Source organism: Vombatus ursinus, unplaced genomic scaffold (genome assembly GCF_900497805.2).
Source record: "Vombatus ursinus unplaced genomic scaffold, bare-nosed wombat genome assembly UNPS02014768.1, whole genome shotgun sequence".
Classification (NCBI taxonomy): Eukaryota; Metazoa; Chordata; class Mammalia; order Diprotodontia; family Vombatidae; genus Vombatus; species Vombatus ursinus.
Window position 1 is genome coordinate 26,712,466 of NW_020954546.1, and position 13,298 is coordinate 26,725,763.

General features: G+C 44.0%; 1 protein-coding gene across 1 annotated transcript in view; it reads right to left on the reverse strand.

Annotated features, from left to right (window-relative positions):
* SLC13A2 (solute carrier family 13 member 2) overlaps positions 1-12,725 on the reverse strand; it is a 36,772-nt gene extending 24,047 nt beyond the window's left edge. Inside the window, exon 1 of the mRNA XM_027862233.1 lies at positions 12,540-12,725. Within this exon, the coding sequence (XP_027718034.1) occupies positions 12,540-12,641 (102 nt within the window). The 5' untranslated portion in view covers positions 12,642-12,725. The remainder of the gene's footprint in view (positions 1-12,539) is intronic.
* Positions 12,726-13,298: the final 573 nt, after the last annotated feature.

A 13,298-nucleotide genomic window follows, 5' to 3' on the forward strand; every position in this document is an offset into this window, starting at 1 on the left:
ATGTACTTATCATCTATTTCCCTATCTATCCACCCACCCATCCCTATTTATCCTTATTTTCCTATCTATCCAGCTATTTAATTACCTGTTTTCCTATCTACCCATCCACCTTCCTATCTATCATCTATTTTTCCTGTCTGTCTCTTCTGTAGAAGTGATTTCCCCTGTAGCCACCCAAGAGTTTAGTAACCAAGCCCAAAATAGACTCCAGCCTTCTTGACTTACAGCTCAGCTCAGCGTGCGTATCACCACACTGCCTCCAGCCTAGCATTTGGGTAGAAGGCATCTACCCTCTGCAGGGGGATCCTAATCCGGGGGCACCCCCAAGGAGAACGTGGCTAGATTTCAGCAGGTCTATGAACATCTCCCCATTATTCGCGTTCACCTTTCACTGAAGTGTAGAATTTCCTTCAATTATGAATGTAGGCAACATTGTTCTGACAAGGGGCCCTTAGGTTCACCAGCTGGCCAAGGGGACTGCCGTTCTGGAGCCTCTCCAGACTTTTTGATCCCTTCTCTTTAATACGTAGCACCCAGCTCTTTCTGCCTCAGTTTGGCTAAGCTGAATTTAGCCCCTTAACCTCAAAGGGCCTCAGTTTCCTCATCTGTATCATGTGGGGATTTCCTTCCTGATTGCCCAACTGATAACCCGGTCCCTGGACTTCTCTTTTCTCCTCCTCCTCCCCTTACCTGGAAGGCAACCTCTTCAATCCCCCCCCCCCTTTCTGTGGTGCCCTTATATCCTGTCCACTTGTTCATCCCCAGAAAGCACTCCCATCTCACCTTAGAAGAGAGACTTCTTCTCACCTTAAGGCTCCACTCAGATGCCACTTCATTCATCATCCTTACCTAGTTTTATGCATGTATACCTACAGTATCAGTCCCCTACCTGCCTTTAGGAGAACGTAAGCTTTTTAAAGGACTGATTTCTCTATCTCATTTCCCTTTCTCCCTCAGAATCTAGTACAGGGTTCTGTAAACAGTAAGCACTCAATCAGGGCTTGTCAACTGACTCAATATCTAGCCCAGGTCACTGGACACAGGTTTTGTTGTTATTGTTCAGTCCTTTCAGTCCTGTCTGACTCTTCGTGATCCCTTTTTTGGGGTATTCTTGGCAAAGATACTGGGGTGGTTTGCCATTTCCTTCTCTAGCTCATTTGAGGAGACAGAGGCAAACAGTTAAGTGACTTGCCCAGGGTCGTACAGCTAGTAAGTGTCTGAGGTTGGATTTGAACTCAGGTCTTCTTGACTCCAGGCTCTAGCTTTATGCACTATGGTGCCAACCTGGCTGCCCAGACACAGCAGGCACTTAAGTGCATTAATGCTTATTAGATCGAACTGGTTCTAGTCTTATTTCCTCCTGGAAGCCTTCCCTGATTAAAACTATTCACATTTTGATGATGCTTTAAGGTTTACAAGTCATTTTAATCTGATTACTGTTTTACCCCATGCCCTCAAGGCATTGGTCAGGAGACCTGGGCTTTAGTCCTGGCTTTACCACTGATTCACTGGGTGACCTTGGGTAAGTCACTTCCACTGTCTGGGCCTCAGTTTCCCCCTTTGTGCAATGAGGGTGTTGGACTGTATGAGCCCCAAAAGCCTTTTCTCATCCTAAAGATAGCACTTCTGGGAGCATCTCATACTTGTTACATACAAATACTTGTTACATATATATTGGAATGCTGGTCCTTCCCACAACTAAATCAGCAAAGGTCTAAGCAGGCAGGGAGTGGATTTTTAGTTCTCCTCTATCTGGTTCAATACTCTTTGAATCTGCTTCACTCCTGCTTATACAGTGGGCACTCTGTTTGTTGACCGAATAACTGTACAGTGGAAAGGATTTTGGATTTAGAGTCCTTGTTACCTGCATGACCTTGGACAAGTCATTGAATTCTCTAAACCTCAATTTTGTCATCTATAAAAATGAGGGAAATTGAACTAGATGACCTCTAAGGTCCCTTCCAGGTCTAAATCTACCATCCAATGAACCAGAAAAGAGGATTCTAAAGAACAGCGGACTTCCTCCCTCTCCTCACCAGTTAGGCCGGGGCTCCTTGGTGGACCTTGGTACCCCTGTCTTTAACTACACAGGCACGAAGCCCTCTTGGCTATTGTAAGCAAGACTCATGACAACTCAGCGTAGCTGGCACCTGGTGGGCTTCCTTGCTGATTTATAGATCAAAAATACACTTCTTCAAAAGAAGGAAAAAAAAGATTGGTAAGAAAAGAAGGGAAGGAAAGAAAGAACAAAAGAAAGGAAAAGACAGAAGGAAGGAAGGAAGAAAGAAGGAAGAAAGAAGGAAGGAGAGAGGAAAGGAAGGAAGGATAGAGGGAGGAAAGGAAGGAAGAAAAGAAGAAAAGGAGAAAGGGAGGGAAGGAGGAGAGAAAGAAAAAAAGGAAGGAAGGTGAAAAGGTAAAGTTGAGAAAATGCACCTTCCTCTCTTCTTTGCAGAGGGGAAGGGGTCTGTGGGTGTGACGTGTTTCAGCTATTGTTAGATCTGCTTGTCATATTAGTTGATTTTTCTGGGCTGTTTTTTTCCTCTCTTTCTTTTTAAATTTTGTTACAATGGATGGTTCATAGGGTTGGAGAAAGGGAGGAATCATTCTGAAATGAATGAAGATGATTTGGAACAAATCTTAATAAAATAAGATTCTAGAAAGTCCATTTCAGACTTCCATGAAGAAACAACGAGGTTCTTATCTGCTGCCCTGTTCTTATCTGCTCGACTTGGGTGACCTTTTCTAGGAGAGTAAAATTGACCCTTTTGCTCTGGGCCATCTCTTTCCCTTTTCTGTACCTGGGCCCTACCTTTCCCAAGTTTATAAAACCATTTCTTTTTTTTCAACGTGCAATTTATCATCCCTCTTCTTTACTTCATTCAAGGCTTTAGGCCCCCTCCTCCAGGGAGTCTTCCCGGATGGATACCAGTCATTCTCCACCACCTACTCAGACGATTCCAGGTCCAAACCCATCCATTCCCTTTCAGCAGAGGCCCATTGGTTACTCTCTTAAGTGCTTAATAAATGCTTGTTAACTCACTGTTTACTGTTGGTATAGACTGCCCATCTGTGGCATTGGGGGAGTGACCTTTACCTCTGAACATTAGTTTCAGAGTCTATGAAATGAGAGGGAATTGGACTCCTGGACCTCTTGGGTCCCTTCTGGCTCTCAATCTGTTATCCTATGACCTATCTCCCAGGAATGTTCTGGAGAATATGGGAAGGATCTGATCTATAGAACTGTCTTCACCAACTCCAAACTTAAGAGAAAATATCCAAAAAAAAAAAAAAAAGAGAAATATCCCAGAGAATTGGCCCTGAATTGGCACATCAAGGTTGAGTGAGTTGCCCAGGGTCTCAAAGCTAGTAGAGGCAAGACTGAAATCTAGGTCTTCCTGTCTCTAAGTCCAGCACTCTATCTGATCAATCAACAAATATTTATTTATCCAGTTATTTTTTTTAACACTCATTTAAAAAAATTTTTCACTTCCAAATTCTCTCCCTCCCTCTAGCCTCTCCCCAAGCAAGGCAAACAGTAGGATCTCCACGATACATGAGAAGTCACGCAAAACACATTTCCATGTCAACCATTCACCAAGCATTTATTACATGCTTACTATTTGCCAAGTACTGAGCAGAGTGCTGGGGATACAAAAAGAGAAAGGAAATAGTTCCTGCCCTCAAGGAGCTTACATTCTAAAGGGAAGATAGCCCATATATAAATGGTAGACATGATACATACAGAGTAACTCTAGAGGGAAGGTTCTAGCAGCTGAGGGTGGGGAGGACACTTGGAAGGTGATACTGCAGCTGAGTTGTGGAGGAAATCAGGGATTCCAGGAGGAAGAAGCAGGTCAGGTTGGCTCCTGATAGAGGGCCCTTAGCGTAAGGTGCTACCTACATCAATATTTCTCCCATTAAGATCAATCAATAACTAAATAAGGCACATATGTAGTGGTGATGATGGGCCAAGTGCTAAGCGCTTCTCTTTTGTGTGTGTGTGTGTGTGTGTGTGTGTGTGTATGTGTGTGTGTGTGTTAGGGTTTTTTGGTGATTTTTTTTTTTAAGGCAATTGAGGTTAAGTAACTTGCCCAGGGTCACACAGCTAGTTATCGTCAAGCGTTTGGTCTGAGGTCAGATTTGAACTCAGGTCCTCCTGACTTCAGGGCTGCTGCTCTAACCAGTGCGCCACCTAGCCGCCCCTCTAAGCACTTCTGTTACAAATATAAGAGAACAAGATGGCCCCTGCTTACCATTCTAAGCACCCGCTCTGGGCAAATTTTGTTCCGGGCAAACAGGAGACAGATAAGAAAAGTTTGAGAAGCCCCAGTCCCTACCTTTGGAGATCCTCCAGTCTATGGGAGACAGCAGCATCTCTCATAAAAAACTATAAGGCCCAATGAAGATGGAAATGGAAATCTACCTAGTCCCAACTCTGAGACACAGGCAATAGGAGTTCCAGTGATCAGCCCTGGGGGGATAGGAGAAGGAAGGGAACTGGAAGTGCCCTAAAGAGGCAATGGGAAATGACCCGCATTGTGATTAACCATTACTAGGGCAAGAATAACTGGAGCATCAGCATGAAATGCCCAGATGCCCCAGGGGCTGTCCCTAGGTTTGATAGTTAACTTAGGCTGGTAGAGACTGGCCCTGGTTGGTGGTGGTGGGTGTGTGTATGTGGTGGGGGTAGGAACCACTTTCATTCACATTAGTTTATTTGATTCTTACACAACAACCTTTGTAGGTAGAAAGGGCAAGTATAGTTAGTCCCATTTTGCTGATGAGAAAACTGAAGATCTGAAAGGTGACCTGCTTAGCACATGCTAAGGTACTGACAGATTTAAGTGCAGATTTTAGGGCAGAAAGGACCTGGGATGAACCTGTATGAGTTAGGGGATAGAGACGGCTTGACGAAAGACTGAAGAATGCAGGGGGGAGGGGTGTGTTTGATAACAGTGGTTCTAGGGTTGCTTGGGCTTTGAGGAACCTCTGGCAGGCCCAATGGGTGTGGTGCCAGTCCCTTGCAAATGATCGAACTGAGATTCCAGCTTCTGTTCTCTGATTTGCCTTGTCCAAGACCACTAAGCCAATGCAGTGAATGAACAATCACAGCTTGCATTTATGTAGCTTTTAACGTTTGCAAGGCATATTACATACATTATCTCATTTGATCCTCACAAAAACCTGTGAACTATTATTATCCCCATCTTGCAGATCAGAAAATAGAGGCTCAGAGAGATTTAAGTGACTTACCCAGGCTGAACTAAGACCACATTAAAAACCAGGTCTTACTGGTTCCAAGTGCCATTTTTTATTGTGTACATTTTTATTGCCCTTAAAACAGAGGTTCTTAAATTTTTCTTGTGTTTTGGACAGTTGGTGGAGCCATAGATCCAATCTCAGAATGATTTTTTTTTAAATGCATAAAATAAAATACACGGAATTGAAAAGGAAAATCAATTATATTGAAATACAGTCATCAAAATTGTTTAGAAACTGAAAATTCAATTGAACGTAGTAACAGCAATATTGTAAGGATGATGAACTTGAAAGACTTAGCTACTATGATCAAAATGATGGTGCAAGATAGTCCCAAAGGACCTGTGTGGGAAATGCTATCCACCTCCAGAGAGGTGATGAGCACTGAGTGCAGACTGGAGCATACTTTTTTAAACTTTCTTTTTTTTAAGTTTGTTTCCCTTTGCAATATGGCTAATATGGAAATGTTTCTCATGAGCACATCTATTAAAGAAAAAACCTTACAAATTCATCGACCCCAGGTTACAGATCTTTTCCTTAAAGTGATTTACATACATACATCATTTGGTCCTCACAAGCAGGTCGTAGAGTCAGTCAGGATTTAGAATGGTGAAGGAAACTGAGTCACAGGTGGGGAAAGTGTACAAATCACACATGAGCAAAGGCACAGAGATGGGAAATATAAGCAAGAGCAGGATGACCAGTTTCACGGGAATGTAGAGTGACTGAAGGTGAAAAATGTATTAAGAAGCCTGGAAAGGTCATGTGAAGCTAGACAGTGGAGGGCTTCAAATGCCAAACAGGGGTGGTTTTTTTTTTTTTTAACTTATCCTAGGGGCAATGGTGAACAGGAAACCGTCATAGTCAAGCCCTGTGCTTCAGAAATACTGCTTTGGCAGCCAGCCGTGTGGAGTGTGTAGAGACTTGAGGCACTGAGCCTGATTAGGAGACAATTGCAATAGTCAGTGTAATGAGGTTGTGGGATGTGTGGGTGGAGAGAAGAGAATGGATGCCGGTGATGTCCTGAGGAAATAGGATCGAGAAACTTTGGCAATGGATGTGATCATTGGGAGTGAATGAGAGTGACGAATCTGGGGTGACTGAGCTGGCAAACCTGGCTGACTGGTGCTCTGTGCAGAGACCAGGAAATCAGGAAGAGGAAAGCGTTTGCAAGGAAAGAGAATGAATTTCGATTTGGATATGCTGAGTTTGAGGTGCCTGGGGAACATTCAGTTGGAAACGTACCATAAGCAGCTGGTGATTGGGCACTGAAGCGCAGGAAAGAGATTTGGGCTAAATATATCGATAGGGATATAGGCAGATAGGAGTACAGGCAGGGACAGAGATTAGATAGGTAGGTAGGTAGATAGATAGAGAGGTAGATATATATATATATATATATATATATATATATATATATATATATATGATAGAGAGGTAGATATATATTCATACATATAGATAGGTAAATAGATACATATAGATTATATAGATAGATAGGTAGACAGATAGATTGATAAATAGGTAGATAGGTAGGTAGGTAGAGAGATAGAGAGGTAGATAGATAGATAGGTTTGGGAGTCCTCTACACAGGAATGATTAAACCCAAGGGAACTGAAAGATGCTGGATCTTTATGCATTTGAGGTAGTATTGGTACAGTCCTACCCAAAGGGAAAAGGCAAAAGTAGACGAAAACTTCTCAAGAACTCCTCCAGCCAAGGGTATCAGTAAATCTTTCAGAACTGCCCTTGAAGGAGGTCATGTAGTTTTGAAAAGCTCAGCACATCAGATGATCTTTCTGTGTGTTACAGCAATTGACCTTTCATTGTAACTCCTGATAAACTTTTATCCTAGAATCTGGGGAAAAGCTAATAGGTTTCCTCCTCCTTTTTATCTTTACAAGAGATGATTCAGCCTCTCAGCTATACTTGTGTTCTCAAGTGGTTGTCTCTCATCAAAGGAAAGATCGAGAAGTGGAAGAGACCTTTAAAAGTAGGCCATCTAACCCAACTTTTTCCTTTATACAGATGAAGAAACTGAGGCCCAGGGAACCTAAGCGATTTCCCCAAGATCACACAGGTAAGTGAGCATCAGGGTGGGATTTGAACCCACCTCCTAGGGCCCAGATGAGCAGCCATTCTAATGAATCTTCCTGCCCAAAGGAATATCACTGGGAAAGCACTTCCTTTGTGGCTAACTGAAAATGGCAGACGTCTTCAAGACTGTAATCCACTCGGTTTCTATTAATTAGCCTGTACCACATGGGCACTGCAGGAGAAGGTAGACCATGTTGGACATGGTCCCTGTCGTCCAGGCATTTTGACCTTGGGTGTGTCTGTGTGTCTGTGGCTGGAGCAATGAGGTTGGTCTGGTTAAAGTAGAGGGATATGAATGGTATCTGGGGAAGGACAATTGTACCTTTGAGGTCAGTAGACATGGACACCAACAGCCTACTCCCAGTTTGTTTTGGGCTCCTTTGCCCACTGAATGAAGGACACTTGGAGAGGAGGAGTATACTGGGACTTGGGTATATGACTATTGACTATAAACAGCTTATGATAATAAGTGGAGATTGTTTCATTCATGCCTAGCACTGTGCCTGGCATACAGTAGATACTTAATAAATGCATGTTGATCGATTGGTATAAGGTTGCTCTGTCTCAGACGCCTTTGCTAAGGGGGAATGAGTTACTAAATTATAACAAGGTCTTCTATAAGGTAACTTCATCTATTACACGACTCTTAAACTAGGTAGTGTATCTGATAGAAATGTCAGCATAGCAAGTGGGGATATAGGCATGTAGTAGAAAGAGGGCCCTCTCTGGAGTTTGAAGACCTGGCATTGAATGTGGCCTATTCTGATAACTGGCTGTTTTACTGTGGATTAATTATTTCCTTTTTCTGAGTATTTGTTTTCCTGCAGCAAAATAAGAGGGTTTGGATTAGCTGGTCTGGAAGGTGCCATTGAGTTCTAAATCCTCTGAACCTATTAGGGACTTAGCTGACTGTGACAGTCTGTCACAAGGCACCACGTTACCCTCCTGAGTTGCCAAGAAAATGCAGCTACCAAGGAGACTTCAGATTTGGTGAGGAGGCTGTTTGCTGCAGGGAGGCAGCGCTGCCAGGCTGTTTCTGTAAAGCAATGGTTTTCAAAAGTGTGGTTTAGGAACCACTTGGGGTCCCTGACACTCTTTTAGGGACTTTGAGAGGTCAGAGCTATTTTTAGAATACCGATACATTGAAATCTCTAATACAGTAAAAATCGATTGATAGGATCCACATATACAAAAACTCTTCTGGGGAAGGGTCCTCAGTAATTTTTAAGAGTATAAAGGGTTCCTGAGACCAAAAAGTCTGACAATCACTGCTGTAGAGCATTGTGCTAGGAAATAGGAGCCCTGAGTTTTTTCCCTATGCTAGCCACCAATGAAATATTACCTATTAAGACAACCTGTGTATGTGTCCCAGTGAGAGACAGCTATGGGATAGTGAAGGAAGAGCTGGTCTTAACACCAGGAAGGCCAGGGTTTGCTTCCTGCTTCTGACATTTCCTGGCTGTGTGACCCTGGGTAAGGAATCGACTAAACCTCTCAGTGCATTAGGCACCTCTAAGATGCTAAGTTTCAGAGAGGGTGCTGATCTACATCGATAGAAAGACTACTCTCACCTGGGAATTCCTTTTTTCAAATGAAATCAGAGGTCCAGTGCCCACTTTCTTACAATAATAATAAAAATTACAGCTGATATTTAAATAACATCTTAAGGTTTTCAAAATACATCACATATATGATTTCATTTGGTCCTCATCCCCAACATACAGATGAGAAAACTAAGTCTGAGGGCATGAACTATATTTTATCCAAACTTTTTTTCTACCCTTGCACCTGGCAGGTACACACAGCAGGTACTTAATAAATGTTTAATGAATAAACTCTCATCCATATCCTGCACCTAAACTGAGGCTCTGGGTCTCAGTTTGTCCCTTCCCCTCCATGCACCCAGGATCTGGAATGCTGGGAACCCTGTGCTTTCCTACCTCCAAACCATTTTTACACAGTTCCCTCTACCTGGAATCTCCTCCCCCACCGTCATTCCTACCAGCAGAAATTCCTCAAGGAGGTTCCATTACAAACAGCCCCTTCTTCATGAAGGCTCCTTTGGTCTCCCCATTCAGAAGAGAGGAAATATGACACCAGGGCAAGTGATTTTGAGCAAATCACATCACCTTTCTGGGCCTCAGTTTCCCCTTTTGTAAAATGAGGACCTAGAAGGTCTCATCTAGTGTGAACAGTTGGGGCAGCTAGGTAGGGGAGCAGCTAGGAGGTGCAGTGGATAGAGCACTGGCCCTGAAGTTAGGAGGACCTGAGTTCAAATCCGGTCTCAGACCAGACACTTGACACTAACTAGTGTGTAATCCTGGCAAGTCACTTAACCCCAATTGAAAAAAAAAAAGTCCAGTAGTGTGAAGTCTCTGATTACCTTGTGATCTTTCCTCACTCTGAATTTCTACAGCATTTACTTGTACCTTTACAGTACTCATCATAAATGGCCTAGTATTAAAGTTGTTTGTAAACATGGTGGTACAGCTAGGTGGCACAGGACATAGAGTGCTGGGACTAGAGTTAGGATAGACCTGAGTTCAAATCCTGCCTCAGATACTTGCTAGCTGCGTGACCCTGGGCAAGACACTTAACCCTGTTTGCTTCAGTTTCCTCATCTGTAAAATGAACTGGAGAAGGAAATGGCAAACCACTCCAGTATCTTTGCCAAGAAAACCCCAAACAGGGTCACAAAGAGTGGTACATGGCTGAAACTGAACAACACCAACAAAAAACCCAACAACAAACCTGCCTTATCTCCTGTACTGACATATGGTTCTTAGTACACGCTTATTGGCTGACAGCTAGATCATAAGTTTCTACCATTTGGGTTTTCACCTTAAATATAGTTTGTATTAAAAAATAACCACTTGCATCCATAGTCTTCCTACCCATTATTTCATTTAGCCCTCATAACCTCCATATTTTTCTCCTATTTTAGAAAAGAGAAAGCTGAGGTTCAGAGTGGGCAAGCCAGGACTTCAACCCAGGTCTCCTGACTTAGGACACCAATCACACTACTTCTTGAATGGCTGGATGTGAGACTGGATGAACTCCACGCCTAGGGAGGCCCAGGTTTGACCATGGATCTACTGACTCTGTCTTCATTGCTTCTCCACTGATTCCCTGGGATCACTACCCTATGTGTCAGGCATACTACCTACCCACTCGTCTCCAAGAGTGCATCTTAACCTGTCTTCCAGCATTCCTGAGTGTGTGTACTCTACTAATGTCCAATGTTCTCCCCCTCCCCCTCCCCCACTTTTGCTTTGCATTTATTTATTTGCCACCTATAGTTTCCTTCTAAGTAGAATGCAAACCAATTGAGGGCAGGAGCTATCTCCCTGTTCTATCTTTGTATCCCTCGTGCCCAACAGAGTGCCTGTCACCTAAAAACCCTAGATACTTTTGAATGAAGAATGAATGAATATGTGATTGGGGTTAGGGAAAGAAGAGTCTAGGGGATCCAAGGAGGGACAGAGAAAGACCAGGTTTGGGGAATGGTAGGTAATCCTCCCTCATGGGCAGGATGCAGGGTCCTGAGTCAGCCAACCTCATAGGTAACTGCAAACCAGGAAGTCATCTGTACTGGATGTTGGAGGAAAGGAAGGAGCCCAGGGTTGGGGGTTGGTTTATCTGATTAACAGAAAAGTTTCCTTATCTGTTAAATGGAATACAGCATCCTGCTTGGCTGGGTCCTCGGAGCTGTTAGAGAGAAAGGGCACAGTACAGAGGTACGGGACTATGAAGGCAAGAAAGATCAAGATGGTCCTTTCCTTTCAAACTCTGTCTTAGGTTACAGACTTCACCATATAGAGATACTATTTTGTCCGGGGTGTGACTCCTTGATTTTAGAGGAAATCAGACTCAGCCACTGCTGGCTTTTAGATCTTGTCAGAGACCGGACACTTGTGCCACCCTATTCCTGAGGAGGCTGTGGGAGAATTGTTTCCTTCATCTTTGCTAAGAGGACACTCACAGTGCTATTGAGTATTTTGAGGGATCCCTGGAAAGCAGAGAGATTGAGGTTCACAGGATAAGCTGGACAGGAGCCTGCCTCTGTCTTTGAGTGGTTGGGGGGAGGAGGAAGCAGAACACTCTGTCCCATAACTGGCCTCCCCAAGTTGCTCAGCCAGCTCGAGGAAAGCCTATGCCCCACCCTGCCCCCACTGCAAAGATTCCCCAAAGCCCAAGAAACAGGTTTCCTTGGGCTACGTTGGTTTCTTCATCTTCGTTCCCTGTTGTCCTTCACTCAACCATGGAAGTCCCTGTCCTGAACTCCTGTATTGCCAGTTCTTGTGGGGGGGGGGGGGCAGAGCCAGGATATCCTCATCTCTTAGCATTTCTCTGCTTCAGGGTACATGCCATCTGTTAACTACATCAGTCAGCCTAAAAACTCTCTCCTCTTTGTACCTTCTGGGAGGTACCTGTTGGGAGGCTCAAGGGTCCTAGTTCAGGTCTCTTAAGGATACCCCAACATTAGTTGTGAGCTCAGGCATCAGAATCTCACTACAAAAGCCAACCTTGATTTTTCACTTTCTTTACACTTTGAGATCTTCTGGGCAAGAGGAGAAAGGAGACCATGTAACCCCACCCCCACCCCAACCCTCAACCTCACAAAAGAATGAAGACTAACACCTTTCATGGGATTGGATGATACTTCTCAAAGCAAGATCGAGTTGGGCTGCGCGCTAGTTCAGTGGGTAAAGCACTAGCACGGGATTCAAATCCTGCTTCAGACACTGTGTGACCCTTGGAAAGTCACTTAAGCTCTCTGCCATAATTTTTCAAAAATGAAGCAGTTGGATTTGAGTGCCTTTGAGGCTCTTTCCAGCTCTGAATCTATGGTCCTCAGTTTCCTCATCTGTAAAATGAGGGGGTGGCTTTTGAAGTCTCTTCCAACCATAGATCTTTGATGTTAGGGTTCCTCCACCCTCCTCAACACACACACACACACACACACACACACACACACACACACACACACACACACACACCCCAGGTGATTCCTGCAGTTTGTGTGTGTCTGGGGCCAAGCCAGAGATGTGCCCTTGTCCTGCAGCTTGGGGAAAGACCAGGGGACTAACCCATGTCCTCTGGATCTGCCCACTCCAGCTGGCCTGCCCCAGACTTCCCCAAGCTCTCTCAGCCCCACTTCCAGAAGCCAAAAAACATTTTACCTTGCCTGGGACCACCAAGGGTAGGGGCAGCAGCACGACTGGAAACAGGATGGATATCAGATACTTTCGATAAGCCCATAGGATCTGCCCCAAGTTCACCATGGTGGCGGAGGGAGCTGGCCGGTGCTGAACAGAAGAGTTGGTCGGCCCGGGAAGGATTATATAAAGCCAGTCAAGTGTTAACCATTGACCATGGCAAACTGGGTGTTGTTTTTGGAATCCTGAAGGTGAGAGAACTTGTACTCTGGGCAGGCTCGAAGGAGTGAGGGAGGAGCAGACTGGAGAGGAGGTGGAGGAGAGGAGGCGGAGTGACCAGGAAGACTTTGTAAAGAGAGGTGTGGAAAAAAAAAGAAAGAAAGGGAGCTTTTATATTCTATTACGGGAGATTAGGTGGGGTTAACTCCTTGTGTATTTTTCAGATTTTGGCTCCCTGGTTGGTTGAAGGTGTTTTCTTTATCTGTTCTTTTTTTTTTTAAATTAATTTATTTTGATTGATCAACAATCACTTCCATAAGCTTTTGAGTTTTAAATTTTTCTCCCTCTCCCTCCCCACTCCCTCCCTAAGATGGCGCACAATCTGATAGAGGCTATACATATACATTCCTATTAAACATATTTTTACATTAGTGATGTTGTAAGGAATAATCAGAACCAATAGGAGGAACCCCCGGAAAGGGGAAACAAAACGCAACAGAAGAAAAAAATAGCAAATAGTATGCTTCAATCTGCATTCAAATTCCATAGTTCTTTCTTTGGATG